The sequence below is a fragment of the Budorcas taxicolor genome, chromosome 2 (genome assembly GCF_023091745.1).
Source record: "Budorcas taxicolor isolate Tak-1 chromosome 2, Takin1.1, whole genome shotgun sequence".
In the NCBI taxonomy this organism is placed as follows: Eukaryota; Metazoa; Chordata; class Mammalia; order Artiodactyla; family Bovidae; genus Budorcas; species Budorcas taxicolor.
This window is the reverse complement of record NC_068911.1, coordinates 116,154,122-116,175,475: the sequence shown is the minus strand read 5'-3', so window position 1 is coordinate 116,175,475 and position 21,354 is coordinate 116,154,122. Positions and strand designations below refer to the sequence as shown.

The 21,354-nt window shown below is 38.6% G+C and overlaps 1 protein-coding gene across 1 annotated transcript in view; it reads right to left on the bottom strand.

The window, feature by feature from the left end:
• The window catches only part of EPB41L5 (erythrocyte membrane protein band 4.1 like 5), a 155,703-nt gene that overhangs the window by 95,003 nt on the left and 39,346 nt on the right, over nt 1-21,354 (bottom strand). The window contains exons 3-10 of the mRNA XM_052659770.1: nt 15,813-15,855; nt 14,759-14,837; nt 13,775-13,819; nt 13,556-13,608; nt 10,015-10,135; nt 9,808-9,895; nt 8,781-8,869; nt 5,613-5,682 (exon numbers count right to left, since the gene is read on the bottom strand). Of these exons, the coding sequence (XP_052515730.1) occupies nt 5,613-5,682; nt 8,781-8,869; nt 9,808-9,895; nt 10,015-10,135; nt 13,556-13,608; nt 13,775-13,819; nt 14,759-14,837; nt 15,813-15,855 (588 nt within the window). The remainder of the gene's footprint in view (nt 1-5,612; nt 5,683-8,780; nt 8,870-9,807; nt 9,896-10,014; nt 10,136-13,555; nt 13,609-13,774; nt 13,820-14,758; nt 14,838-15,812; nt 15,856-21,354) is intronic.

Here is a 21,354-nt window from a genome sequence, read left to right as displayed (position 1 = left end):
CAGTTCACTTGTGTAGACACTGGCAAACAGTCCAGCTGTTTCCGTAAGAGCCAAACACACACACATCCCAGGGCTCAGGGTAGCACTCTTATTGCCAGGCAAAAATTAAAAAAAACCTCAAATGTCCATTAGCAGCAGCATGGATAAATACTGGTCTATTCATATAACTGTACACTATACAACAGTAGGAATGAGCCAATTACAGCCACCTCCTACCGCAGGGCTGAAAGCTCAAAATCACAGCCCCGAAATACAGAAGGAAGACTCAAAGAGAACAGTCAGTCAGGTGTCATTTATACCAAGTTCAAAAGTCAGGTGAGTGGTTATCCTTGGTCAACTGGACCTGGAGGGGCACACAAGGGAAATTCCCTAATTCTGCTGGGATTCTATTTTCTCACCCTGGTACTGGTCACAAAAGTGTACATAAAAACTCAACAAGCTGTACATTTATTCTTACACTTTTCTGAATGTGTATTTCAATGAAATGTACCTACAAAAACTACACAAAGAGAAAATAAAACAAAAAAAAAAAACCATGAGAAAATGTCTTTCTCAAGACAGAGAAAAGCCTTCTGTGACATAAAACCCAGGATCCATAAAAGATGAATATATTCGCCTATTTAAAAGTCTTAAAGTGCATGACAAACCCCACAATACGCACCGTTAAAGGACAAACAACTATTAGATAAACTATTTATAATGTCAGTGACAAATGGCAAAACCTGTAAGAAAAAAAGCCAATAACCCAGAAGAAAAATGGGCAAAGGAACAGACAGTTTGAAGAAAAGGAAATCAAGTAATTCAATGTATGACAAGATGTTCAGTATCACTCACAAAACCAGAAATAAAATTTAAACCTACAATGAAATTCCATTTTTTTTTAACCTTTCAGATACAAATGCGATTAATTCCCTCCTGGAGGTAAGCCTGAACACTGAAAACTATGCAAGCTGGTAGGATCGCTCTACATCCAGGACAAATGCACATAACCATTCAATCCCACAAATCCCCCTCAAGGACATTACTCTATAGATACTTGTCAATGTATAAATTATATGTAGTTAATAGTGAATAAATGTCAATTAAGGGATAAATGATTAAATAGAGTACACCATACACTAGAACACTATGCATTTTAGTTTGCTTTTATAAGAATCAGTTCAGTTCAGTTCAGTCGCTCAGTCGTGTCCGACTCTTTGCGACCCCATGAATCGCAGCACGCCAGGCCTCCCTGTCCATCACCAACTCCCGGAGTTCACTCAGACTCATGTCCATTTAGTCCGTGATGCCATCCAGCCATCTCATCCTCGGTCGTCCCCTTCTCCTCCTGCCCCCAATCCCTCCCAGCATCAGAGTCTTTTCCAATGAGTCAACTCTTCCCATGAGGTGGCCGAAGTACTGGAGTTTCAGCTTTAGCATCATTCCTTCCAAAGAAATCCCAGGGCTGATCTCCTTCAGAATGGACTGGTTGGATCTTCTTGCAGTCCAAGGGACTCTCAAGAGTCTTCTCCAACACCACAGTTCAAAAGCATCAATTCTTCGGCACTCAGCCTTCTTCACAGTCCAACTCTCACATCCATACATGACCACAGGAAAAACCATAGCCTTGACTAGATGGACCTTAGTTGGCAATGTAATGTCTCTGCTTTTGAATATACTATCTAGGTTGGTCATAACTTTCCTTCCAAGGAGTAAGCATCTTTTAATTTCATGGCTGCAGTCACCATCTGCAGTGATTTTGGAGCCCAAAAAAATGAAGTCTGACACTGTTTCTACTGTTTCCCCATCTATTTCCCATGAAGTGATGGGACCAGATGCCATGATCTTCGTTTTCTGAATGTTGAGCTTTAAGCCAACTTTTTCACTCTCCACTTTCACTTTCATCAAGAGGTTTTTTAGTTCCTCTTCACTTTCTGCCATAAGGGTGGTATCATCTGCATATCTGGGCTTATTGATATTTCTCCCAGCAACCTTGATTCCAGCTTGTGTTTCTTCCAGTCCAGCGTTTCTCATGATGTACTCTGCATAGACGTTAAATAAGCAGGATGACGATATGCAACCTTGACGTACTCCTTTTCCTATCTGGAACCAGTCTGTTGTTCCATGCCCAGTTCTAACTGTTGCTTCCTGACCTGCATACAGATTTCTCAAGAGGCAGGTCAGGTGGTCTGGTATTTCCATCTCTTTCAGAATTTTCCACAGCTTATTGTGATGCACACAGTCAAAGGCTTTGGCATAGTCAATAATGCAGAAATAGATGTTTTTCTGGAACTCTCTTGCTTTTTCCATGATCCAGCGGATGCTAGCAATTTGATCTCTGGTTCCTCTGCCTTTTCTAAAACCAGCTTGAATATCAGGGAGTTCACGGTTCACGTATTGCTGAAGTCTGGCTTGGAGAATTTTGAGCATTACTTTACTGGCATGTGAGATGAGTGCAATTGTGCGGTAGTTTGAGCATCCTTTGGCATTGCCTTTCTTTGGGAGTGGAATGAAAACTGACCTTTTCCAGTCCTGTGGCCACTGCTGAGTTTTCCAAATTTGCTGGCATATTGAGTGCAGCACTTTCACAGCATCATCTTTCAGGATTTGAAATAGCTCCACTGGAATTCCATTACCTCCACTAGCTTTGTTCATAGTGATGCTTTCTAAGGCCCACTTGACTTCACCTTCCAGGATGTCTGGCTCTAGATGAGTGATCACATCATCATGATTATCTGGGTCGTGAAGATCTTTTTTGTACAGTTCTTCCGTGTATTCTTGCCACCTCTTCTTAATATCTTCTGCTTCTGTTAGGTCCAGACCATTTCTGTCCTTTATCGAGCCCATCTTTGCATGAAATGTTCCCTTGGTATCTCTAATTTTCTTGAAGAGATCTCTAGTCTTTCCCATTCTGTTCTTTTCCTCTATTTCTTTGCACTGATCACTGAAGAAGGCTTTCTTATCTCTTCCTGCTATTCTTTGGAATTCTGCATTCAGATGCTTGTATCTTTCCTTTTCTCCTTTGCTTTTCGCTTCTCTTCTTTTCACAGCTATTTGTAAGGCTCCCCAGACAGCCACTGTGCTTTTTTGCATTTCTTTTCCATGGGGATGGTCTTGATCCCTGTCTCCTGTACAATGTCATGAACCTCAGTGCATAGTTCATCAGGCACTCCATCTAGGATGGAGATCTAGGCCCTTAAATCTATTTCTCACTTCTACTGTTTAATCATAAGGGATCTGATTTAGGTCATACCTGAATGGTCTAGCGGTTTTCCCTACTTTCTTCAATTTGAGTCTGAATTTGGTAATAAGGAGTTCATGTTCTGAGCCACAGTCAGCTCCTGGTCTTGTTTTTGTTGACTGTATAGAGCTTCTCCATCTTTGGTTGCAAAGAAGATAATCAATCTGATTTCGGTGTTGACCATCTGGTGATGTCCATGTGTAGAGTCTTCTCTTGTGTTGTTGGAAGAGGGTGTTTGCTATGACCAGTGCATTTTCTTGGCGAAACTCTATTAGTCTTTGCCCTGCTTCATTCCACATTTAAGGCCAAATTTGCCTATTACTCCAGGTGTTTCTTGACTTCCTACTTTTGCATTCCAGTCCCCTATAATGAAAAGAACATCTATTTCGGGTGTTAGTTCTAAAAGGTCTTGTAGGTCTTCATAAAACCGTTAACTTCAGCTTCTTCAGCGTTACTGGTTGGGGCATAGACTTGGATAACTGTGATATTGAATGGTTTGCCTTGGAGACGAACAGAGATCATTCTGTCGTTTTTGAGATTGCATCCAAGTACTGCATTTCGGACTCTTTTGTTGACCATGATGGCTACTCCATTTCTTCTGAGGGATTCCTGCCCGCAGTAGTAGATATAACAGTATCTGAGTTAAATTCACCCATTCCAGTCCATTTTAGTTCGCTGATTCCTAGAATGTCAACGTTCACCTTTGCCATCTCTTGTTTGACCACTTCCGATTTGCCTTGATTCATGGACCTAACATTCCAGGTTCCTATGCAATATTGCTCTTTACAGCATTGGATCTTGCTTCTATCACCAGTCACATCCACAACTGGGTTTTGTTTTTGCTTTGGCTCCATCCCTTCATTCTTTCTGGAGTTATTTCTCCACTGATCTCCACTTTACATATTGATATAGATTCCAAGTTAGAACATAAAGTTTAAAAAGGATAAGTAGGGGAACAGTACGTAAGCATGGCAACCTCTGCACAGAAATGATATACACATTTGCTTGTATATATGTATAAAACACCTTCAAAAAGATATGTAAGAAGTTAATAGTGCATTAGATTAAATCTGAAATTTCATCAATTCTAAGATGTACAATTATTTTATGGCCAATGAAAGTGAAAGTCGCGTCACTCAGTCGTGTCCGACTCTTTGCGACCCCATGGACTGTAGCCTATCAGGCTCCTCCGTCCATGGGATTTTCCAGGCAAGAGTGCTAGAGTGGATTACCATTAAGTATCACCAATAAAACTATGACCATATTTTTTTATCATACAGAACTGTATCTTATTCTTCTTGAGTGATTCCTTTAGATTTGATACAAATATCATTTAATCACATCTGTGCTTAAATAAAAAGGAAAATATTTTGTAAAATAGATTGTCTTTAGATGTGAAACCTGACTCTTCTGAAGCATTTTCAACTCATTTGTCAATAATATAATAATCATGTGTGCCATCAAGACATTTCTTTTTTAAATGCTTAATTATTGTCTCTGATATTCCTCCAAGCTGTGTGACAGGGAAATCCTTTGCACGTATCTCAGTAATACAAAAACTTGGAATTGTTTTATCTAATTTTCAGGATCTCCTTTTTCCAGGTTCTGCTAAGTAGCCCTACTCACACTTCACTGTGCATATACATCTTTTTAACATTTGACCTGTTTGCTTTTATTTATATCTGTCTATATATTTCCAAGGTATTATTTGTCGTGCAATAAAATTACTCACAATTCCGTGGCTTTTAAAAATGTACAGAGTCATGCAACCACCATCAAAATCAGGATATAGAATAGTTCTGTCAACCTCCAAATTCCTTGTGCTGTTTCTTTGCAGTCAAGCCTCCTCACATACCCAGTTCCAAAGGATCAGTGAGTGATTCCCTACGCCTGTAAGGGCTGCCTTTCCTAGACTGTCACAGAATGGAATCATATAGTCATAATCTTTTAATCAGGCTTCTTACCCTTAGCATAATTCATTTGAGATTCATTCATGCTGTTACGAGTTTATCAATTAGGAACTAGATTTAACTGAAAAACAGATAATCCTTAGTATAGAAGGCTTTATTAACAAATATTATTAGATACATCTTTTTGATTAATCTTTTTCATCAGGAACTAAAGGCAAAAAGCCACATTTAGATATAATTTTTTATACACTTAAGATACGCACTCATCAACGAAAGAACAAGAACAGTCTTTTATTTAATCTTTAATCTTAAAGTCAGAAAACTACAGTTTGAAGATGGTTTGACATCAAGCAAGGAATTACGTTATTAATTATACTAAGTTTCTGTTCTATGACTATAGAACAGTGTGTTTCCCCTTTTAGAGAATTAAGTTACCATGTAACACAGTCACTGTTAAATATGTAATACAATATAATTCCTACCTGATCATCATCTTCTACAACCACCAACGTTAGTTTATTCTTCTTAAAATCCAATCTGGTTATCTTGGGCCTATAATATGAGAATAACAGCCAGATTTCAAATAAATATCCTCGAAGTTTAAAAAATTTGCTGTTACTTCAAGCGCATTGATCATCTAACTTCTGAATTGAAAGCTGGTAAGAGGGTAAACATAACCTGTACTGCTCAGCGAAAACATCTCCAATCTAAAAAATAGTTAAGATAACAAAAAAAAATTTCAAAAGCAATACCTTTGGCAAAACTTCTGCTGCACATATATAAGACATTAAAAACGTTAAGGAAAAAGTTGAATGAATAAATATTTATATATATCATATATAGTCACAGGTTCCTACGGTGGAAGAAATTTTCTGAGCTTAATAATGTTACAGCAGCAGCACAGGAACTGCACACAGGAAAAAAGACAAAAGCTTTCTAAAAGGCATTTTAAAAAAACCCAGATTGCTAATTTTCAACTCTTTTCTATAGCCACTTTATGGTCAAAGACATCTTTAATTTAAAAAAAAAAAAAAAAAAACATTTAAACCTCACTTTATGGCCCACTTCCCAACTTCATCTCCCACCTGTACTAAAATCCTAAGCAACCCACCAAACTTATCTCTGTGCTTCTATGAACTGTGAGTGTGAAAACAACATGACTCTCATCAATTTTTAAATATACCTTACATAAAATAGAATTGCACAATAGATCTTGTTTACAAAACCTGTACTAAAACAAGGAGTAAAGAAATGTAATAGGAGAATCTGGCACTTAGGTGTAACAAATTCTTACACAATGCCGAATAAGTGGCAGGTGCTCTCGTAAGTGTTTTATGTGGTGTATTAATTCAATAGATTTCTATGAGGTAGTACACAAGATGCTCTCCTTATCTCTCGACCTGGAGTTTCTCTGGCCGTAAGAATGTTCCATCTGCCCCAGGGCAGGCTGGAAAGGTCAGAGAGTTAACACATAAAGAACTAGGTAAATACACTGCCCATAAGGGCACCTATAAATAGGTGTTACATTCAAATCTCCTAAAGAATCTCTAGGCGATGCAAAAATAAATGAAATACTATCTTCAACGTTTTGAGGGAAAATAATTTTACATCTAAAAGTCCATTCTCAGCCCAACTATCAAGAAAGCATAAGAGAAGACTAAATAATTTTAAGGCATCCAAGGATTCAAATAATTTACCTCTAATAGTCTTAAGCATCACCTGAGGATATATATCAGAAAAACAAACGCAAAGAAAGGAAAATGTGGAAGACAACATAAATTCGTAACTGAGAAAACAGGAAAAAGAAGTCCCAAGACAAAGAGCAGTCTGGAAGAGTCAACAGTTACAACTGGAAAAGAGCCATCTCAGGAAACCCTGGAGAATTTGAAATAATTTAAGATGCTGGGAAAGACTGAAGGCGGGAGGAGCAGGGGACGACAGAAGATAAGATGGTTAGATGGCATCACTGACTCAATGGACATGCGTATGAGTGAACTCTGGGAGCTGGTGATGGACGGGGAGGCCTGGAGTGCTGCAGTCCACAGGGTCGCAAAAAGTCAGACAGGACTGAGTGACTGAACTGAACTGAAGAAGACAAAGGCAGGTCATTCACTTAAAGGGATGTGTGGGATGACTAAGAGCTAAGGCTTTAGGATAACAAAGGAAACATTCTCCCAGTTGAGTTCAAGGATTTCAGAGCTGATCAAGAAAAAGACAGGTGCAAAGACAACAGTATCACACCGCAGACCTTCCCAAGAAGGCAGCCCAGGCCTCCATGCAGGACAGAAGATGGTAAGGAAACCCTGAGGAAGGAAGGGGGGCCAGGGAGGGGGCTTCTGTGTCTATCAGGAGAGGCCTCTGAGCCACAGAGCTCCAAACGGCAGTAGAGGTGTGGGGGCTCTTACAGCTACAGGATTTGCTTATCTATAGCTAGCTAACAGATGTGAAGTGCAGTTTGCAATGAGACATGCAAACCATGCAGGCTCTGAAAGGCTAGAAACTATTACTTGCTGGCCTATATTTAAAGCAACTGGATATTTAAGAATTTGAGTTTGGCACTGGCAGACTTCAAGTGAAGGGTCCTAACGTGCTATGAAGGAGGAAACAGAGGAACAGACAAACCAGCATATTATACAAGAGCCCTCTTCAGCCCCTGCATATAACCCCAGTGTACTACTAAGCTTCACACCAGTTCTACAAAGACATTATAATATAAACACTATTTCCTGATTTTCAGCTTTTAGAAACAACCAAACAAAACCTGAAGAACTTAATTATGGTTATGAAATCCAAGTAATATCTACCCTTGATGTAAAAGTAACATGCAAATATAATTGAAACATATGGATGACGGAAGTTGGGACTCAGAAAGAGAAGCATAGCTCCAAAGGAGGATAAAAGTATTAGTATCTCCTTCCTATACAGTGAGGGGTGGGATTTCCTGGTAGCCCAGCTGGTAAAGAATCTGCCTGCAATGCAGGAGACCCAGGTTCGATTCCTGGGTTAGGAAGCTCTCCTGGAGAAAGGATAGGCTACCCACTCCAGTATTCTTGGGCTTCCGTGGTGGCTCAGGCAGTAAAGAATTGGTGGCAGAGCCGGGTTCAATCCCTGGATTGGGAAGATCCCCTGAAGGAGGGCATGGCAACCCCCGCCAGTATTCTTGCCTGGACAGAGGAGCCTGGTGGGCTACAGTCCATGGGGCTACATCCCCGTGGACAGAGAAGCCTGGCAGGCTAACGTCGCAGAGAGTCAGACATGACTAAGTGACTAAGCGCAGCACAGGATACAGTGAGGAGCAGGGAGTAAAAGGACTGCGGAACGAGAAACACTAAAAAACAGCTACATAACCACATGACAGAGGGAGTGTCCATGTGAACAGTTAACACACAGAACTAGATAATATTTATGTTAAGGTACGTATTTTAGCATATGTTGAAACTAATGGAAAATGCAATTAAGAGTTTTAAAAATTGGCTTGGAAAAGCAGGACTACAGATAAATAGGAGGATAACAGGAGAGAGTTGCAATTCATTTACAAGCTTGTCAGAACTATGTCCAAATTCTATTTTATGTTCTAACTTCATATAAGTGTTTTTATTCATTTAAAAAGCAAAACAACAGTAATTATCTTTGACATTATCTCTGCTTACCAAAAAAATAAGCCAATTTTGGTCTCTCCTTCAAAAACAAGGACTCCTGTTGGGGTCAGTCCCAAGCTGTAGTCATTCCCATCTCTGGCCTAATTTCAGGGGAGCAACATGTGTTAGCTTTATCTGTATAAAACAGGGTTCACATTTTCAAAGGACTGTTTTTCTTTTCATACTGAATTATATTAATTACATACAGGCTAATATTAATGTGAAAGGTGCTTTCAACAATTAAAACACCCAAAATAACATTCTTAGGAAAACTCATGCAGATTTAGTTCACTGAGACACTATATAGTTTTAATGTATGTGTTCACTGGAAGACATACAGGTAGTGACACTGCCACACGAAAGAAAGCTTTCCAGAGTCTTCCCAAATTCTAGTCACTATTTAAATTACAGATTTTGAAAAAAACTGCATTTTTGGGAAAATTGAGCTTTTAAAACTAAAAACAACAAATCACTCCGTAAGTTATACTAGACTAGAGCTTATCAATGCAGAAGAGCATGGCAACCCACTCCAGTATTCCTGCTTGGAGAACCCTATGGACAGAGGATCCCTCAGGCTAAAAGTCAATAGGGTCACAAAGAGTCAGACATGACTGAATCGACTTAGTATTTACGCAGGCACAGCTTATCAAAGTCCCCTCAAGATACAAATTTTCAACTTTACCTTCTAAATTATTTTCATTTTTACAGAGCGTACTCAAGCTTACATGATAAAAGATGATATGAATATGAACGAGAGAATAAAAAGTGATTCAAAAACTAAAAAAAAGAAAACAACAGTGACAACTTAAAACCACAGACACACCTTTTTGGAAATTTTGGCTGTCTTCTTTCTTATAACAAGTTTTTGTGTGAGACTCTCATCGTTCAGTATTTACTCTCAATCTTCATAACCACACATCCAAAGTACCCACTATAGCCCCTGCAAATTACACACTCTCCTTCATACTAAGAGATTCCATAGTTACCTTGAGTCTTAAAGGAATAACCTTCTTAAAAAGCATCACAACACAGTGCTTACCTTAACCACATGCATATCAACCCCATACATTTCTAACCACTTGGCTTTATTCAGATAATTGGTTTCAGCTTGTGCTGGTGTCTGACCTCTGAAATTTAAAAAATAATAAATTTTAAGATGATTATAAATATACAATGAATTCTATGCTAAGTAAGAGAAACAGAAGAAAACAGACATGAAATCACTGTTGTGGTGATGTTAAAGTACCTGTATTCTTTCCATTTCTCAAATATAGCGAGCTCCATCTCTTCTGTCTGAATAGGCACAAACCTGAACTCAGACACAAGTTCAGGACTGTGCTCAGCAAGGTCGTAGTCACCAAGTTCAGCTACAAATGTTAAGTTTCACAAGGTTATGTTTTGTTATAGTTTACTTCCTGCTGAATCCTTCTTCAATACGCACTTATTAATAGAAGATTAGACTTTCTTAAACTAAAAGGCATTCATAACACCCAGACCATTACCAAAAATAAATCCAGCTTAGACTGTGACTTACCTGTCTGTATGCACAAATCATATAATTGTGGCTAGTAGTCTATTTTCAATTAAATGTCTTACTCCTAATTGAGTCATACTGTACAATGCTTAGCTTCTGAAAATCTTTTAGCCTTACACAGAGAAATAGCTTTAGACTGTATATTGAAGAAACAAAAGTATTCAGCAATCCTTTTAAAAAAACAATTAGCTAGTATCTACTAAGCAGCTATTATGCACAGAACATGACATTAAACTTCACTGTAAGATATAATTGCTGTCCCCCTGGAGTTTTAAATTATTAATCCCACAGAAATAAAAAAGAAAAGCTACTGGATAGTGCACACACATTTATGTGCCCATCTGTGGTTACCTCTGAACTGGGTTTGGGGATGGAGGGAAAATGATGATTCTCATTTTCTGTTCTTTAGGAAGTTTTCCTTTAAAAAATATTTTACTTAAATTAAAACACTTCCATTTTGATAAAAAATTCAGCCTTGGAGAGAAAAAGTACATGAGTCCTACTTTGAGATAATCATAAAAATGGTAATAACTTACGGTTTACTAAGCATCTACATTACACAATAGTCATATTGCAGACATACTGTCATTTAACTTCACAACAACCTTGGAAAATATTCTCACTCCCACTTCACTTGAAGAAACTGCTCTTCTGTCTGGAACATAAGTTTGTTTTTTCTTTTTAGCTTTTTATTTTATATGGAGTATAGCCGATTAACAATGCTGTGCTAGTTTCTGGTAGACAGCAGAGTGACTCAGCCATACCTATACATGTATCCATTCTTCCCTAAACTCCCCTCCTCTCCAGGCTGTCACATAACATTGAGCAGAGTTCCCTGTGCTGTTCAGTAGATCCTTGTTGGTTTTTCATTTTAAATATAGCAGTGCATACATATGGATCCCAAACTCCCTAACTATCCCTTCCTCCCATTCTTTCCCCACTAACAACCATAAGTAGAACACAAGTTCTTTAAAAGCCCCAAACTAAATCTGCTACATAATGTTGTTCAGGATATACACTAAAATGGTGAAGAAAAACTAAACTTGAGTGTGTGATAAAACTGATAAAGATTATTCTGATAAAACAAAAAATCATAAATGAGGGCTTCTCTGGTGGGCCTTAAAGACTCACACTTCCACTGCAGGGGGCACAGGTTCGCTCTTTGCTTGGTGAAGATCCACATGCCACACGGTGTGGGCAAAAATAAAAAAGTCATAAACAAGAAGCAAGGAGCTAATTTTATGAAGAGGGAGTAATACTTCAGTTAATTTACTCTTAAGGACCTTAATAATCAGTAGGATTTGGTAAAGTTTTAGACACAGGACAATGAGACGCGTAAGACACAGTATGAAGTTTCGAGTAATCACAAAAACAGTTGCACCACGCCCACTCTGCAGCCACAGTGTCAGATGAGTAGGAGCAGCTCTCCTCTGAGGCCCCGAAGGCTGCCCGTATTTGTGCCAATAAGTACATGATGAAAAGCTGTGGCAAAGATGGTTTTCACATCTGAGTGGGGCTCCATCCCTTGCACCATGCTGTCCTACACTGGAGCTGATAAGCTCCAGACAGGGATGCACGGCACCTTCGGAAAGCCCAGGGCACAGAGGCTAGGGTCCACATTGGCCAAGTCATAATGTCACGCTGCAGAACAAGGAGCTTGTGATAGAGGCCCTATTGAGAGGCAAGTTCAAGTTTCCTGGCTTCTAAAAGATCCACATCTCCAAGAAGGGGGGATTTACTAAGTTTAATACGGACAAATTCGAAAACACAGCTCATCCCAGATGGCTGCGGGTCAAATACATCCCTAATTGTGGCTCCCTGGATGAATGGTGGGCCCTGAACTCATGAGAGCCCTGGCACTGTTCCCTCCTTACTCGTGCCTACCAATAAATCCTACTTTCCTGTCCCCCCACCAAAATAAAAATGGTAACCATGGATAAAAGAGAAAGTAAGAAAGAGATTTTATTTAGGGAAAAAATATAAGTAGGGTTAAGAGATAATATAACAGAGCTATATGCATGAATCAGACAGTAAATATTTAGTGAGCATTACTTTAAATAAGTGCTTTGTTAAACACACAAAAATGCACAAAGACCATTTTCAAGAAGTATAAATTTTGGCTGTCATGAAACTTACAAAATGAGACAGAATGACAAAGCAGTAAGTGGTGGAACACAGATATTGAAAATGACAGCTTTTCTATAGATCCGAGAGTTTCAGAATTCTCACACAGCAATTAGCAGATCACTAAAAACGTGCTTTCAAGAAAAGATGTGTTCAATTATGCACTGTGATCATTACAGTTCTAAAGGTACAGCACTTCCAAACTAGTATCCATTCAACATTCCAGAAGATAAAAAACAAGTTTCAGTCTGTAGACAGACTAAAGTTTACATTAGCAGCAAACTTCTGAAGTACAGAAATTTCCTTCAGTCACCAATTACTCTAGCAACAGAAAAATATGCTTTCCAAAAGTACAAAATCAGCAGATTAGGCTTATCATAAAACATGAAAATATAGTCTATTACCCATACAATGGAAAATAATACTACTGATTTAGAGATATTGGGGATAATACAGAATCACCCCAAAAAAGCATAAAATTATTAATGTCTTAATTAATATTATTTTTATTCTAATATATATAGATACTCCAGCCAAAATGTTTCTTTCCATTTTATGAACAAAGATAAATTATCATTTTCCTAAAATGTCAATTTTTTCAGAAGAAAATGCCTAAGTTTAACAAATATTTGATCAGTGTAACAAGGTACAAAAGGGTAAGTTTTTCATTAATCTCATTGACTGGAAAACACTTTTTAAAAAATTCTTAAATAACCATCAGAACTTTTAAATACATGCTAAGTATTTCTCTTCATGGACTTATTCTTAAGAATAAGACAAAAGAAAGCAAGCCAGGTGGCCACAGCAACAATTTACTCATACATCCCTGCATTCTTTATAAAAAGAAAAAATTTGCTGAGGGTCCAACCATATCATGTACTGAATTATCAAGTAGACGGCAAATTCTGCTTGAAAATACTATTAGACAGAAAGATAGCAAATAAAGTTAAGGGAAGGAAAAGAAGGCAATGCTCTGAAACAAGGGAATCAGAGCTGGATACTGATGCAAGATTACACAAACACAGGTGTTTCTCTTCTGGCATGTCACTATGAATCTTCTGGGAGGCATCAAACACACACAAAGAAGAATTATGCTTCACTCTTAACAGCGAACATAAAAACTGCTTACCTTGCAAGTTGTAAGCTGCCAACTGAACCGCTGTATCAAAGGGACACTCTAATCTGAAACCAAAACATAAATGTGTTAAATAAGCCTTTGTCACAACCTGTTTTATGATAAATGGAAATAAGACATACTTTATGTTGACTGCTTCTTTTTCATATTTAACTATGAACTTATTTTTTCAACTACTCAAGAAAACATGGTTTACCTTAAACTAATACTCACTTTCCACTGAGAATATCTTGTTTTAACTGAAGAACAAATAAATACCTAAGAAAAACAAAAGGCACAAATTTAACTAAAAAGAACAATCTACCATGATAAATAATCCTGCCCTTCTAATTTGAGAAGAAACATTCTTAATTATAAAACTTTACCCACAATAGAGTCTATAAAGGAAAAAGAACATGAAACAAGGGGCATTCAGCATCAGAAGGATGCACTGGAGTTCAGGACACTCTCTCAAAAGACAAGGTTTAAAGTAAATTCTGAGAATGAGCTCTGTGATCTGACAACACAGTCACCTCGTATGTAAAGGGATACAGCTACAGACACACAAATGACAGCCATAGTCTTATCCATCAGGAGAATATTCAAGAGGAAACCCTTCTAAAGGGATTCAGCAATTCAATTTTTTACTTAATAAAAGTAGTACATGTGCATGAGTTATAGAAATGCAATATAGACTCAATGGATAAATACTAAGGAGGCAAGACAAAATAAAAATCACTTTCTGTAACTTATATAAAGTTATTTAAGACCATTCAAGAGAAATCAGGATTCAATATTTTCATTACTCAATGGTATGTCAAAAAAGAAAGTCAGGAGCCAACCTGAAATAACTCTCTGGTGGCCAAAAATAGATAATTTTGAATATCAACAAACATAAAAAGGTAATATATTAAAACACAACAGCCCTGTTTAAAATTCATGAGTTGATAGTGATACTTCAAAACTCGCTAGTTACTTTTGCAGGATGTCAGAGAACCAACTGTTTTGAAAATTGGTTAATAAAGGAAAACTTCCTACACTTAAAAAAACACTGTCTCAAAATGAAATTCCCTTGTCAGGTATCCTGTTACCAGGACAAAGTAGCCATTTCATAAACCGTCTGTAAAACTAAAGGAATTATTGAAGCAATCTTCCAACATCTTTAGCTAGTCTAACTGAAACCTGACTCTTGTACATAACTCTAGATAGTGGTCTTACCGGGTCAGCTCTTCACGAAGGTTGTTTGGTTCTGAGGAATAAAACTTAACTCGAAGATGCAGACAATAGGGTGAACCAACTGCCATTAAAAGAAAAGGGGGGGGGGGGGTAATTTTTTCAATATAGCTATTTAAATAGTAAGGATTTTCAGTCAGTAAACTTGTCAAAAATCTACTGAAGTAGACAGAAGAGAATAGATTATTACAGCATTAATTCAGGTTACACTGTAGGCTTAAACCTAACACAATCAGTAGACTTTTTAAATGTCCCAACCACCATGTAGCCCTATCACATCATCTGTGCTCCCAAGAACAGACAGCTCCAGATGAATTCCAAAAGTTTAGGGCCAAATATGTCAAATAAAAAAGTCCTGACCGTGTATGCTAACAGCCCTACACAGCTGCCGAGCTGTATTTCTTGAGAGCAAAAAGAACACCTGTTGTTAACTGCACCTGGCAAATTCACTCACATCCTTTCCAATTCACTTCACCACTTCACTAACCTCTATAGTATCAGAGATCCCGTTATTTTGTAAAAAAGTTGAGGTGCCCTAAAATCTGGTACTACAAAAAACATGATGGGACTATGGACTGGACACTGGTACTTTTCCCTATCACTAGGAATAATACTGACATTTTATGTGAATAATTTCTTTTCATTAGTCTTAACAAAACAAATAAGGTTACAGCCTTAAAGTCTCAAAATGCTTTCTAAAGCAGGGCGGATAGCAAACAGAAAAATTCCAGTGTAAGTAACTACTAAACAGAAGTTAAGCATCTCATGGGAACTCAATCTCATTTCCAAACTACAAGCCTTTGTCCTAGAAACAAACCACAAACAAACAAACAAACTACCTGAATCTAGATTACCATCAACCCTATATAATTTAAGGGGTGGGTCAATATATCAGATTGAAATTATCTTTAGAAAAATGGAGATGCTAAGAAACTCATCAGAAACATGACTTATGTCCCGACTATGAGAAACCAGTTTCTAATATGCAATTATATATAATTCAGTTTCCAATTTTTTTCAAAATTTTTTCAACACTTACTTTTTACTTGCTTTTTGATGCTTTTTGTACCATCTAACCAATGCTGAAAACAAAAACAAAAAGCTGTTAAGCAGAGAGAGAATTTAACATTTTAATTACTAAAAGTTAATTTTCATCATGCTTTTGCTGAAGGAAATATTTCACAAGAGAAAAACAGAAGTGAGACTAAAAACTGGGTGCGGGTGAATGCTCATCTACCCGAACACAGAAACATAGGACACATGTGAACAAAGGAAAGACCTACAACCAGATACATGACTTCTTACAAACACTTCATCTGCTCTTAGTAATAAACATGGTATTTTAAATTTTGCCCTTAGTTTTTCTCACTGTTGCCAAAAAAGAGGACACTTTCAAAACTGGTAAAATTACAACTATGTATCATCATATTCTAATTCTTAGTTCAATTCTATAATAAAACTATGAATTTATTAACAGATCATAACCCCAAGTTAGGTGAAATAACAATTTCACTTACTGCAAATAGATACTACTAAAGCAGTAGTCTTTGAAAGAGCTTATGCTATAAAATTGGATCTCACAATCTATTAAATAAGCAGTCTTTGCTCCTTTGCTTTACCAAAAAAAAAAAAAAGTAAGTCTTGATTTCCGTAACCTTTTCACTCTGAAACATGCAAAACACAAACAGATCTAAGAAGCAATTCCAGAGACTTGCACTGATAAACCATTCCTAGCCCACTTCCTACAATTAATGCCTTTATACTAAGTCCTAACAGGGACAGGATATACTCATCCCACTAAGATGCACATGACTGTGTTCTCTTCAGCATGCTTACAGTCACAAGCACCCTAAACCAAAGGAATGCTCTTGTGCTACAGTTCACAGAGCTAAGGAATCCAGTCTCAGAACTCCAGACAGGCCAAGCATGGGCAAACAAGACTTCATTGTTAACAGACTTGTAACTATTTGCTTCTCTTGCCAATTATTTGCCTAGCCTCTTCTCCCCCTTCTCTGCCAAGATCCAAAAGTGAAATTCACAGAACCACTAGTGTGCCAGCAAAGTACCTCTGCACATCAACACAAGATGGTCAGTAAACATTTCGAGAGGCAGTTAAATATGGTGCAATATCTTCTCTGGATTCAAGTGTGCAAGCTACTTAGTCAACCATCTCTCATCTTTCGATAAATTCAGTTGGACATCCACTTTTAGGAATATTTTAATCTAGCAAATGTTCAGTTTTATACATCCTTCCACTATAATGCATGGCCAGCAGTAGGCAGAATACAATTCAATCTATCAGCTGAGAAGAGTTCAACTAGGACAGTGAAAAGATCACCCATCATGGCTAAGTGCAGGAACCTAATATTCAAATACTCTAGACTTACATTGTGCAAAATACCTACTACAGCCTAAGGGCTATCACATACTGGGTATGAGATCAATTTTACTTACATGCCCTATATTGTTTTCTCCCCACCACCAGGAATCTGGGGAATTGCCTATCTTCAGGTTCCATCTATTATACTGCAATGAATTCGTAAGTGAGTGGCTGATCAACTGGGCATGTCATGCAGCCACAGTGAGATGCTCATACACATAATGAGCACAAATGAGCACACACCTTCTGGGAGGCAATCTGATTACGCCTTAAAAATAACTATGTGGCTGGATGGACCTAGAGACTGTTATACGGAGTGATGGTAAGTCAGAGACAGAGAAAGAGAAATATCATATGACATCCCTCATATTACGTTAAGTCGCTCGGTCGTGTCCGACTCTTTGCGACCCCGTGGACTGTAGCCCACCAGGATCCTCCATCCATGGGATTCTCCATCCATGGGATCCTCCAGGCAAGAGTACTGGAGTGGGTTGCCATTTCCTTCTCCAGGGGATCTTCCTGGCCTAGGGATTGAACCCAGGTCTCCTACATTGCAGGCAGACGCTTCACCCTCTGAGCCACCAGGGAAGCCTCAAGAGAAGGAAGTGAAGTGAAGTCGCTCAGTCATGTCCGACTCTGCGACCCCGTGGACTGTAGCCCACCAAGCTCCTCTGTCCATGGGATTCTCCAGGCAAGAACACTGGAGTGGGTTGCCGTTTCCTTCTCCAGGGGATCTTCCTGGCCTAGGGATCGAACCCAGGTCTTCCACATTGCAGGCAGACATTTTACCCTCTGAGCCACCAGGAAAGCCCAGTATGGCATCCCGCACATGTGGAACCTAAAAGGAAAGATACAAGCGAACACAAAACACAGACTTAGGGAACTAACTTGGGATGCGGGGAAGAGGGCAAGGATGGGGAGAAGGGATAGTTAGGGAGTCTGGGATAGCCATGTAAATACAGCTAGATTCAAAATGGATAACCAACAGGGACCTACTGTATAGCACATGGAACTCTGTTCAATGTTATGCGGCAGCCTGGATGGGAGAGGAGTTAGGGTGAGAATGGATACATGTATATGAATGGTTCACATGAAAATATCACAACATTCTTATTGGCTATACTGGTATATATTGGGTATATTGGCTATACCCCAGTGCAAATTAAAAAGTTAAAAAAAAATAACTGTGACTTTGACTCAGCAATTCTGCATCTAATAATCATTACTGATGATTTAATTCACAAGGAATTATAATCAAAGAAAAGTAGGACAATCTGTATATCCAACAATAGTGAACTGGTGAAATCAAGTATTTCAACATGATAGAACTATGCAGCAATGAAAAACAATGAAAGCAAAATAGTTAATAATCTGGAAAATTAAATAATTTTTTCAGATCAGTTCAGTCACTCAGTCGTGTCCGACTCTTTGCGACCCCATGAATCGCAGCACGCCAGGCCTCCCTGTCCATCACCAACTCCCGGAGTTCACTCAGACTCACGTCCATTGAGTCCGCGATGCCATCCAGCCATCTCATCCTCGGTCGTCCCCTTCTCCTCCTGCCCCCAATCCCTCCCAGCATCAGAGTCTTTTCCAGTGAGTCAACTCTTCCCATGAGGTGGCCGAAGTACTGGAGTTTCAGCTTTAGCATCATTCCTTCCAAAGAAATCCCAGGGCTGATCTCCTTCAGAATGGACTGGATCGATCTCCTTGCAGTCCAAGGGACTCTCAAGAGTCTTCTCCAACACCACAGTTCAAAAGCATCAATTCTTCGGCGCTCAGCCTTCTTCACAGTCCAACTCTCACATCCGTACATGACCACTGGAAAAGCCATAGCCTTGACTAGACGGACCTTTGTTAGCAAAGCAATGTCTCTGCTTTTCAATATGCTCTCTAGGTTGATCATAACTTTCCTTCCAAGGAGTAAGCGTCTTTTAATTTCATGGCTGCAGTCACCATCTGCAGTGATTTTGGAGCCCCCCAAAATAAAGTCTGACACCGTTTCCACTGTTTCCCATCTATTTGCCATGAAGTGATGGGACCAGATGCCATGATCTTCATTTTCTGAATGTTGAGTTTTAACCCAACTTTTTCACTCTCCACTTTCACTTTCATCAAGAGGCTTTCTAGTTCCTTTTCACTTTCTGCCATAAGGGTGGTATCATCTGCATAGTTTTTATCAATTATTTTGCTTTCATTCAAATAACACATTATAAATTGTTTTGTCAAAATGTACAAATTCGTACAGGTGATCCTTAAACAACAAGGAGCTGACTTTCATGGCTCCACTCATATGTGGACTTTTTTCATTAGAAACGCACCACAGTACAATCAATCACAATACATACAATCCTTGGTGGGTTGAACTCACAGATCCAGAACCCTGGACACAGAGAAGACTATGAAAGTTACACGCTGATTTTCACCTGCTTCCCAAACCCTAACACTGGCCATGGGTCCACTGTATATGGGCTTCCCAGGTGGCTTAGTGGTAAAGAACCCGTTTGACCCCTGCCTTGGGAAGATCCCCTTGAGGGGAAACGGCAATCCACACCAGTATTCTTGCCTGTAAAATCTCATGGACAGAGGAGCCTGGTGGGCTACAGTCCATGGGGTCACAAAGAGTTGGACATGACTGAGTGACTGAGCACCAGAGCCAACACTATATATAGAAACATGACTTTTCTTTCAGGCCGAAGTAACCTATGAGATGTTACGTCTAGACGGTTGAGATTGTTGATTATAATTTTTCTTTGTATTTTCTTATATTTTCAACTTATTCGACAAGCACGTTTTTACTCAACAATTAGGGCCCCCCTTATTTTAACACTGTATATAAATAATATATTTATAAGGTTAATTTTTTGGTAATTTCCCTCCAACTCCTGCAATACCACCTTCTATCACCATATGCACTCCCCACCTCCCAAGACTACTGGTTTCTGATTCCCTCAAGTTTCTTCAAAGGCAAAAAACAAAAAACCCCTGTGTGTTAGTAAAGACATTAACAATGGATTGAAAATCAACAGGCTAAATACAAATTTTGACAGAATAAACTTTAAGGGATATTGAGAAGGCAACATTAACATAAGCTAGACCAATACTATTTCAAGAACAACCTAGTCTTTCTTGAATGGTTGTAACAAAATTTTTTCAGTTTAAGAACATTTCTGGCTAGTTTCAAAAGCAAACCTGTAGTCTCTAATTTGTGCCATCAAAGTCTAAGAGCACATTAAACACACAATTCTCCTGGTGAGACAAAGGATCAGAGTTTTCTTCCAAGGAAGCATTTTAGTCTTTCCACATGCATCTAACAGCTTCTACACTCTGCACTCCCTTAACACAAACTAAAACTCAGATAAAGCATCAAGCACATTCTAAAGTGAAATCCAGGAACTGGGGGAGTTCCTGGTGATGCTCTGGGGAAGGTCTGAGTTCATGTTTGCATATTTTCAAGTCTGTTTTCTTTCATCTCCTCCACATTCCATGCTCTGGGACTGGAAAATTCAGAGCTCAGAGACAGGCACTGATAATATTTTCCTTGAATCAGGGTCTTTAGGGGTTGAGTTTAAATTATAGCAAAAGATAAAGGTAAGAACATGCAGAGATAGACTTTTGGATGCACAGAGTGAAGCTAATATGGCTCTTCTTCCTCATAAACAAAATAAATCTCCTAATTTCCTAAAGTGTGGTAGGTAAACTTAGAATTCAAAGAATATGGGAAGCTACATTTATTTCCATCCTATTGAGCTAGGAACAAAAGAACAATTATTTACTTGTGTATCTTAAAAAATAAACAATACGTAATTACAAACATAACAGCCATAGCTAAACCAGAGAGTCACCTAAGAAGCTTCCAAACACTACCATACATACCCCCTCACCCCAGGCCCTACAGCTCTTCAAACGAATGACTCCTGACCTAACGCCTACACAGCTAGCAGCAGATGCACCACCACTTCTGCTCAAAGGGCGAAGAGCTGGCGAGAGAGAAATGCAAACCGTCTTTCCAAACAACTGCCTCTGCAAAAAATATTTCTCCTGGCTCATGCTCTACATTAAATTACTTTAAAGCAAATTTTAACACTTTAACCAATTAACAAATGTTAAAAATCAATGCCATGAAAACAGAAGATCAATCTAACTGAAAACACTTCAATTTTCTTTAGATTCCATCATAAACTCTACCTGGGTGATTACT